Source organism: Penaeus monodon, chromosome 9 (assembly GCF_015228065.2).
Source record: "Penaeus monodon isolate SGIC_2016 chromosome 9, NSTDA_Pmon_1, whole genome shotgun sequence".
NCBI lineage: Eukaryota > Metazoa > Arthropoda > Malacostraca > Decapoda > Penaeidae > Penaeus > Penaeus monodon.
The window spans coordinates 37,374,987-37,385,452 of NC_051394.1; the positions used below are offsets into that span (position 1 = coordinate 37,374,987).

Below are 10,466 nucleotides of genomic sequence, written 5' to 3' on the forward strand. Positions count from 1 at the left end.
AAAGGTTGTTATCATGTTTCGGAAGGTTTTTTAGTTCGGTAGTTGAATTTAAAGATTTTGTTACCGAGAGCGACGCACAGAGGAAGAGGGAAATGGACACCGCTATCTTATCGAGCATAAGAAATAGAAGTAGAATCTCAGACAACACAGGTACAGCTTAGCCTCATATTTACCGCGAAATGACGAAGCTATCTGCTGCATATCACCACAACAACCACACACAGCCAGCATGTTTAATGTCGTGTTTTCTGTAAATTGGCACGAAGTGTTGTTAAGGGGGGTGTAATAAATAGAAAGTAGGAAAGGTTAGGTTTGGATTTTGGTTTGCATGACATCCTGGTTTTGGGACTTCGTTTTTGGACTTTGTGTTGCTCTCGATAACAAACACCCAGGGGGGCTTGCCCATCTAGGAATAAATAGAAAGTAGGAAATGTTAGATTTAGATTTTTTGTTTTGGAACTTCATATCTTGGGAAGGTGTGTCACTCTTGGTAACAAATACTGTAGTAGATTATGGTAATCTAATATGAACCAGAACCTTTCTAACCTGTGAGCTTTGCTCCCAGACCTCTTCAGATCAATGTATTTTCCCCATCAGGGTCTTCACCCCGAGCCACCACCCAATTGCCATGGACTTAATCCCTGTGTGGCATTTGTTGCAACCTATTTTCTTTATTTCTGATGTTATTTCTTGCCTATGCAGATTATTTCATGCATTAGTTAGTGTAGGTTTTCTATTTGATTGTTATGGTGCCATTACTTTTTCCTGTAAATGTACACTTAAATATTATGTGTTGTACAACTTTAATATTATCAATTTGTGAAGGTAACATCATAGTTGAAAAGTTTTATTTTCAGTATTTTTGTCCATTACAGGCATATTTTACTTTGTTCAGCATAACTATGGGAAACTGGAACTATACCTGTTTTATTGGTGGAAAATGTGTGAGATAAACTTTTCTGAATGGACAGAACAACAAAGATAAGACACTTTTTATCTTTGGTGTTTTTTCTGCTAATTGATTATTGAAAGAAAGGATAAAAAACTGCACTCCATGATACATTGATCCATTGGATCTGGGTGCTCCACTATCATCATGTGGCCCATAATACGGGTATTAGGCTTATGTAAGCAGACATTCTGCTGGCTCTGAGGCTTGTAAGCCAGGTGTATGCGAACATTCATGTGTGGTGACAAGGTATTCTATGCCTCCCCTTGGCAATGTTATTTTCCCTTTTTCTGCAAAAGCATTTTTTTGTTCTTTTGTCATTTTCCAATGTCCATATTTATCATTTTATTTGCTTTATCGAGATGGTAATAGATTGTTTTCCTTGCTCAGACTCTATCATCTCTCTAGGTAGTCCATAACTCAGTGCAAGAAAAATAACAATAAGTAACATTTATTGTCTTTTTTTTTAACACATTTCTGACGGGTAGTATTCATAGAGGCCCAGGCCTCGCTGCCAGGGGCTTATATTGTCGCCCGATCATATGCGACCACTCATACCAAATACCAGCATCCCATGCCGTTTCTTCGTAATACTACGAATATATGTTGCATTTTCAGTTTTCATTATTTTCTAAAGTCTCTACTTGCCAAACTTCCTGATAAATCGAGACTGAAGGATACTTTTGTTGTTATATAGACTCCATAGTTGATCATTATTCAGTCTATAGTCCGAATAAAATAAGCAGTGTGTGGCATCACGGAGTTGAAATAGTCGATTTGTTGTGTTTTTTTTTTTTTTTTTGCTGCTTGGTAAAAATGAGAAAGTGTTAAGACCGACTTAATCACACTTTCAGTGGCAGAAAAATAATCTTTTGCCGTGATTGTAACAAAAAAAAACTCATGGCATGTTCATGGATACACCATGGCATGTGCATACATGCCCCCGGCAGATGGTCCCGCCATGCCATGGCATGTGCGTACATGCCACCCATCGGCAATGGGTTAATAATCATTTTTCTATAATACAACCTGTGCCACCAGTCATGGCAGCTAGGAAGAGCATCCTGAGCATGGAAATAGTATCCTCTCTGGATCCAGCTCTCTTTGAGTCTTAGCTCACAGGCAGTACATTCCACACTCATTTATCAATAGAAATAAAGTAAAAGCCCCTCCCTAAATGCCAAAAGAGCTTAATCATCCTCCAAAAGCTTTGTGTACTTGTTGCGAGTCTTTCCCATCACCCCGGTTTTCAGCAGAAATGCTCATGATAGCAAGTGCGCATCACCTGGCCCAAAGCCAGGTTTTCCCAGGACGGCATGTTCATGTCACCAAATTTTTTCATGATGTGATGGTCATGTCATCCAGATTGTAGGGTTAAAAAGTTTAGTTTCAGTTTTACATAGCCATATGGTATAAGGTAAATGTTGCTTGTTTTAGATAGAATAACCAAATAAACACTTCATGACATTTCCTTTGCAAGGTGATGAAAAGGAAGTTGTGAAACATGTAATTCTGTGGTACATGATATTGCATCTACAACTTAGACTGGTATCTTATCTCTTTGGGGAGTGATTGTAGTGGGTGTGATTGCCTACTACAATCACAGTGGAGATCAGCTGGGGAGCTGGGAGGCTCCCTAGGCAGCAAAGGACTGGACAGTCCTGAGTTGCTGTTGCTTGCTGTTGCTTGCTGTGGTGCGACTGGAGGATCATAGTGCTGATCTCAGTTCTGGATTCTGCGGCTGAAATACACTAGCGCTGATTAAGTGTACAGTGATGTGGATAAGGTTGTGACCCAACCTGCAAGTATGCTAAGCTTCAGGTTGTGGGGTTATGCTGCTACAATACATTGGTATACATTCCAGGAAAATGTAATGACACTAACCCCATCATAAAGAAAAAGGAAAACTACACTCACTTGTATATGAAATAATTTGCACAGGCATGAATAGTATCAGAAATAAGAAAAGTTGGGACTAATGCCATCCAGAGAATAAGTCCACAGCAACTGGATGGAAGTCTGATAGGGAAATCTGGTGATTGGATGGAAGTCTGGGGTGAAGCCCCTGGGTTAGGAGGGTTGCTCATACAGTGATTTTTGTAGATTTCAGGGGGTGGCTGGGGTAACAGAGATTTAGTCTCAGAGTGTTATGGTGCATTCATAACAATACAACAGATTTGTGCATATTACAGTGTGAATAATTGAAACAATAATAATTGCAATGTTGGATGGCTGTGTGAAACAAAAAAATTACCTACATATAGTTTCAATTTCAAACAGCCATATGATACAAGGTAAACTTTCTTGTAATGGACAGAATGACAGAAAATAATACACTTTTTATCTATAATATTTTCTTTGCACATTCACAATAAAGGTGTGCAACATGTAGTACTGTGGTTTACAACTACATAATGATCACACTAAGATAAAGAAAATGTAACAACCATTATCATAAAGAAGGGAAAACTACATTTACAGATACATAAGATAATCTGTGTAGGCAAAGAATAACTTCAGACATGAAGAAAATAGGCTGTGATAAATTCTGCACACAGAGTAAGTCCATTGTGGTAGCATCCCTGTATCATGTCAAGACTTAGCTTCGAGTAGGATTCCTTCAGACATTATTTATTAACCCATTCCCGACGGGTGTCATGTACACACATGCCATGGCATGGCAGGACTATCTGTTGGGGGCATGTATGTACATGCCATGGTGTATGTATGGACATGCCATGAGTTATTTTTTGTTACAATCACGGCAAAATATTATTTTTCTGCCACTGACAGTGTGATTAAGTTGTTTTTAACACTTTTTCATTTTTACTATAAAAAAAAAAAAAAAAGTGCAACAAACCAACGATTTCAACTCCATGATGCCGCACACTGCTTATTTTATTCAGACTATAGACTGAATAATGATCAACTATGGAGTCTATATAAGAACAAAAATACCCTTCAGTCTCAATTTATCAGGAAGTATGGCAAGTAGAGACTTTAAAAAATAATGAAATCTGAAAATACAACAAATCTTCGTAGTATTACGAAGAAACGGCATGGGATGCTGGTATTTGGCATGAGTGGTCGCGCATGCTAGGGAGACGATATAAGCCTCTGGCAGCGAGGCCCAGGCCACTATGAATACTACCCGTCGGGAAAGGGTTAATGAATCTGGGAGGTATATGTGTTGTTCACATATACTTTAGTTTTCATTAGAACTGCACATATTCAGGATTTCATGTTCTTATTTGTTTTTATTTAATTTCACAGTCATTTCTTTATTTTTTTGTTTCTTAATAATCACTGGTTGGAGTTCATTGATATCAGATTTCATAGGTTTCAAGTTGATGCTGAAGGGATGACATATACGTACATGCCATGCTCACTTTGAGTTAAGTTTATTAATTGTCTTGACACATAGATGGCTCCAGAAGTACTTAGTCACTAATGAGCCAGTTACTAGTACTACCTATCCCACCTGTTTACCCTTTTCCTTGATTTTCTGAAATATTTTCTTTTATCTTATATTACTGTTAGTAATGTCAGTAACATTGTAATGATTATAATGTCTATAATCATAGTAACTGCATTGATCTGGATGCTCTCAGCTAGGGCAGATTGAAGATGATATTCTTTAGTAGCCCATTCATGGCAACTTAAATTGTAAAAAAAAGTTGACAAAGTTGGGGACTTAACCCTTTGCCGACGGGTGGCATGTACGCACATGCCATGGCATGGCGGGACCATCTGCCGGGGGCACGTATGCACATGCCATAGTGTATGTATGGACATGCCATGAGTTTTTTTTTGTTACAATCACGGCAAAAGATTATTTTTCTGCTAGTGAAAGTGTGATTAAGTTGGTTTTAACACTTTCTCATTTTTACCATGCAAAAAAAAAAAAAAAAAAAAAAAAAAAAAAAGAGCAATAAACTGACTTTCCACTCCATGATGCCGCACACTGCTTATTTTATTCGGACTATAGACCGAATAATGATCAATTATGGAGTCTATATAACAACAAAAATACCCTTCAGTCTCGATTTATCAGGAAGTTTGGCAAGTAGAGACTTTAGAAAATAATGAAAACTGAAAATACAACATATCTTCGTAGTATTACGAAGAAATGGCATGGGATGCTGGTATTTGGCATGAGTGGTCGCACATGCTAGGGCGACGATATAAGCCCCTGGCAGCAAGGCCCAGGCCACTATAAATACTACCCGTCGGAAAAGGTTTAATCTCTTGTGAGTCTGTCCATATTGTAAAGAGTTACTGATTTGATAGCATTTATGTACAGACTCAAAGAAAGAAGAAATCAGTAAAGAGGTTGACTAAATGACCACTTGGTGGCTGAGCACTGGTGGAGCCATTTATATGTTGAGACATTTCACAAAATCGTACTACAGTGAACACTATATTTTCCCAGCAGGACAGGGTTAAGATAGGTTCTAGAAAATGACCAAATTTTCTGTGACATTTCTACTTTAATTTGGCAATAAAGAAATTAATTGATAACAATCAGCCATACATCCCGCTAAATATCAGCCGATGAGAATGTCCATAACATGTTTCCCAAAAAATATGCACCAACAATATACCTTCAGCAAATGAATGCCCCCAAAGTAGTGTGGATACCACATGCTACTTGGAAAGTTTTGTTTCTATTAATAATGGGCATTATAAAGACTCCCCTGCAGATTTATGGTCAAATAGGGAATCAATTTAAGTTTTGTCATGCCTGAATATAGATAGTGGGTATGTGTTGACCTTTGCCTGGTTGTTGAGTACATTATTTGTCTTATATATGCTAATTGCATTGTTATTTTTCATATTGATATTTCAAGTTGATAAATGAAGTCTGTTGTAAACTTAAAAACATTCATATGAGTATTATTTTTAATAGTAGTGTTATCTATTTGATGGAAAATTATTTTTTTCTTTCAGGATTTTGAGGGGCAGAAATTGGCAGAAAGACTATTCCAGATAATAGTTGTTGCCTTTGGTGTAAGTATCATATGTTGTTTAGCATCATTACCACTTTGCATCATCATTACTTTATTTTTATTATTATTAGTGTGAATGTTTTAATGTTGTCCTTTTTATCATCATGGTCAGTGTTATGGTCATTTTCACTGTCACTGTCACTGTTACTGTCACCACCATTGTCATCATCTTCATCTTCATCATTACCTTTATCATTTTCGGTTATAATTACAAGTGCAGCTAAATCTTTATAATTCTTATCATTATTTAATGATATATGACTTCATTTTTTTTTTTTATAAATCTAAATAGATTATGTTCATGATTGTTTAGTCTCAGAATATGTAAAATTAATTTATTATTTAGCTTATTTATTTTTTTCATGTTGAGTTCATAATAAACAAGGAAATTGTTAGCGTTCATACACCTACACTCCCTTTTCATGGATGTGAATATTTTATTTCAGTAATTTCTTGTGTACCCTTGCTTATGAGTAATCACTATGATCTCTTTCAGGCTGTTGGCTGGCTCTGGGGCTATTATGTACAGGACTTCCACATGACCGTGCTCACACTTGGTGCTGGATTCATCTTGGCCTGTTTGGTAAGTTGTGGTTGTGCAGTGGGGTTCAACACTCTGGGGGTAGGTCCAGCCATCACTTATATGCACTCATGCAAGCCTATATGGTGATGTCAATAAGGGGAAAATATATAGATTTTTTAAAAAGTAATTACTGACCATTTGTGTGGGGTGGAATAGTCTTAAAATTTAGGCTAATGGAAAATATACAAGAGTGTGAAGTGCTGCCTTTATCCCATCCATGAAATGTAAGCTTTGGCAGCTTTTTTCAGAGTTTATCATTGTTGTTTAGACATTTACATATGGTATAGATGTTTTGAGACTTTGCTTCAAGTTTCTGTTTAAGTTTGTGTGAAATAATTTTACTGTATTATGTATTATTTCTAGTCAAGCGTTCTTTGATTTTTTCACAAGGGAAGGAGACCTTACAATAAATACACAGGACAGTCACTGATCTCAAGATACCTTTCAGGTAACTTTACCCCCATGGCCCATCTACCGCCGATACCCCCTGAAGTGGGCCCCTGCACAAGACGCCCCCTCGTCTGCCTCCACCTCTGATGGCACCAGCTCCAAGAAGAAGAAGAAATAGGCACATAACACTAGTGGATTTAGATGTCGTACATTCTTGGTGTTATATAGGGAGAACCTTATTTCAAAGTGAGATTTGTGTCACATTTTTTGTAACTTGATCTGGTTTCATTGCATTTTCTATTTTTGTAATTATTTAGGTTAATGAGCCTCCTCTGTAGTGACTCCTTATATTTTACATTTAAATTTTTTTTATTTTATCTTTTGCACTTACCGAGAGCAGGGAATTGCCAACTTAAAAAAAAGATAGTCAAGTTATTTATTTTCACCCAAACATAGACAAAGAGATTTAAGGGAAACTTCTATGATTTCGTACAAGTGAAAGTGGTGGTTGGATTTCCATGATGTGTATGAATGGAAGGTTGGATTTGAAAAAAATTTCTATTAAACTTGAAACGGATTATTTTCTTTTTATTATCCAGCTCCCCCTTTTCTATTTAAGAAATGTTGATCACTTATAAATATTACAACTTTTGAAAAAATACCAGGGTAGGTAATTTTCTTTTTATATATATTTAGAAATATTATGTAATCAATATGTTTATTTTATTTATTTACTGAAAAAATTCTGATATGCTATCATCTAAGATTATTAGCTGCCTATTCAGAATACAGTGATAGGGTGGTGCCTGGGGGCAAATCCCCTGAGTTATAATTTTTTTTAGTAGATAAGACAATGTTTGTGGATTCCCAGTCTCCTAAGCTCCCCCATGACAACAATGAGCAAGGGATTGTGGGGTCAATATACTTAAACTGAGGTGAAATGCAATGATTTTGAGTAAAAGATATTATTCAGTGTATTCTCATTGAAAGTATTAACGTCTTGGATCCGAATGCTTCATAGCCCGCATTTGGCCCAACATATGGGCATTAGCTGATTTGTGCGACAACTGTGCTGGATGTGCGGTTTGTAGGCTGGGGGCACACAAACCCTCATGTGCAGTGACAAGACTCTTGCCTCTGCTTTGCAATGCTATTTTGTCTTTTTCTGCATGTGCATTTTTTGCTTTTCTGCCATGTTCCAATTTCTATATTTGTCATTTAATTTGCTGTATCCATATAGCAATAGATTGTTTTTCTTGCACAGACTCCATATATATATATATATAGGTAGTCCATAACAATAACATTTTGTTATTTGTGTAATCCATTTTTTTTTGTAATATTAATTTTTCTGTAATACAACCTGCACTGTCGGTCACATTGAGCAGGAATAAGATCCCGATCATGAAATTGGTGTTCTCCCTGGAGCCGGCACTTTTCCAGTCATAGCTGCTGGGGGATCGTGTTGCCACCATAGCATGCGTGGCATTACTGTACATACCCCTGGAAAACAGAACCGATGCAACATGGCACGTATGCACATGCCACCCGGAATATAGTCAAGGCAAGCTATGGCATGTATGCATATGCCAAAGGGTTAATAACCCTCCAAGAGCTTTGTGCACTTGTGGCGCCATTCCTGTCACCCCAGCCTTCAGCCGAAATTCTCTTTGTGGCAAGTTACCATCACCCCGGTCATGGCCAAATTTTCCCATTCCCATTTCCTAAATCAATTTTTTCATGACATGATGGTTGTAACATCTAGATTGTAGGGATTAAATGCGAAATAGCAGACAATTCAGAATCTTGAATGATTTCTGAATTTATTTGTACCTCCTGAAGGCTGCTTTAAATTTTGGCATATATAATGTCAGCAGATATCAAATACTCTTTTCAAATAATTCATCATGGGACTATGTTATATTTTACTAGCAGTAATCTTTACACATTTACCAAACCCAGTAGATGTACATTTATAAAATATCAGGGAAATAGAATGAATTCCAAAAGGTAATACATAATAATGCAAATATTTGGCAGGCCTGTACATGAGTAACCTTTGCTTGAGAGTAAACAAGGTGCAAGAAAAAAAAAAATGAAGTGATATCTTTACTTGTACAGCTACACAACTAACTGTATCAGGAAATTGAAAATAAGCAATATCCACTGCAGACAACCATCATAAACTATGAGACTAAATGCAAATGATACCATTGACTTAAAGGCATTTTGAACCTGATTTTTTTTTTTTTTTTTTACTTTTTGACCAATATACCTTTACTTCCATGGGCAAGAACAGTCTTTGACTAGATTCTCAACTTTAAATATTGAAAAAGCTATATATGTCTTGTGTGTATGTGTGCGTCTGTGTCTGCATGTGCACGTGTGCATGCGTGCGTGCATGCATGTGTGCCTGTGTGCACACATGCAGGTGTCCATGTATAGTGTATATGAATGATAGAATAGTTAAAGGGGGGGATTTTGTTACCCTCAGGAGGAAGGGGCCCCTAAATGTATATAACTAAACATATTTATTTAAAAGAACACTATTACAATGCTGTAGTTTGAGAAAAATCTTTATGAAACTGAAAAGCATATGCATTTGTTGCCTTTTGCATGATGGATTAGTAAAATTTTTTATGAGTAGGCTTGTGAAAAGTTTTCCCCTGTTAGGAAACAGCAATACTGAGGAAACACTAGATAACATTAGCATACAGGTAACTAAAAAAGGAAGGACCAAGAAGGTAAAACTGTGTTTACGCATGCACTCCTTGGTTAGAAAAGTACACAAATTGGTGGTAAAAAGGGAAATTACTTGTTTTTCAATCAGGTTAACTTACTGATTTGCAGTAGTTGATATTTCTCATGAAGTTTTCACGTCTTAGTCACTAATGCAAGATGGTTTTACTTACTTAACTTATAATATGACTTAAAATTCATATGAAAATTTAATGAAAGTTTGAGAAATTGGGAAAAGAATTCTATTTCTGAATTGATATAAATCATAGATACTATAGTTCCTTCATGTTAAGCATCACTCGTCTATTGAATCTGTGGCCCTAACCAGATTTTGCAGGTGTCATTCAGAGAGCCTCAGTGCATCAAAGAGTCCTATCAATATGTGTTTCAAAAAAACAACTTGTAAATATAATAGAAGATATATTGAAAGTATGTCACTGTAGAGCTGAAAACAGAATGAAGCTATGAAGTAATAATATAATACAGTAAGGCCCCAACTTTCAGATTGTTTTCATTTGTGATTCCAGGTTTAGCAGCATGTTAGACTCTCCCTTGATCCTGGAATAGTGATGAAAAAGTGAGGATTAGTGATTATATGCCAATGTCATTCTTCCTTGAGTGTTTATCACAAAATTTCTTTTACTCTTGACCAAATGTTCTTGTTACTTAAACAATTTTTATTCAATATTCACCTCTGGGGAAACAGTTGAAGTACTGATGTTGGCCAATATGAAATGCTGACCAGTATTCATTGCTACCTCAAGTTTCAAAACAAACAATCCAAAACATGTTATGA

The 10,466-nt window shown here is 36.4% G+C and overlaps 1 protein-coding gene across 1 annotated transcript in view; it reads left to right on the forward strand.

Moving 5' to 3' along the window:
- LOC119577146 (signal peptidase complex subunit 1-like) overlaps positions 1 to 7,509 on the forward strand; it is a 7,851-nt gene extending 342 nt beyond the window's left edge. Inside the window, exons 2-4 of the mRNA XM_037924843.1 lie at positions 5,900 to 5,959; positions 6,455 to 6,541; positions 6,990 to 7,509. Coding sequence (XP_037780771.1) covers positions 5,900 to 5,959; positions 6,455 to 6,541; positions 6,990 to 7,109 — 267 coding nt within the window. The 3' untranslated portion in view covers positions 7,110 to 7,509. The remainder of the gene's footprint in view (positions 1 to 5,899; positions 5,960 to 6,454; positions 6,542 to 6,989) is intronic.
- The last annotated feature ends 2,957 nt before the right edge of the window (positions 7,510 to 10,466 follow it).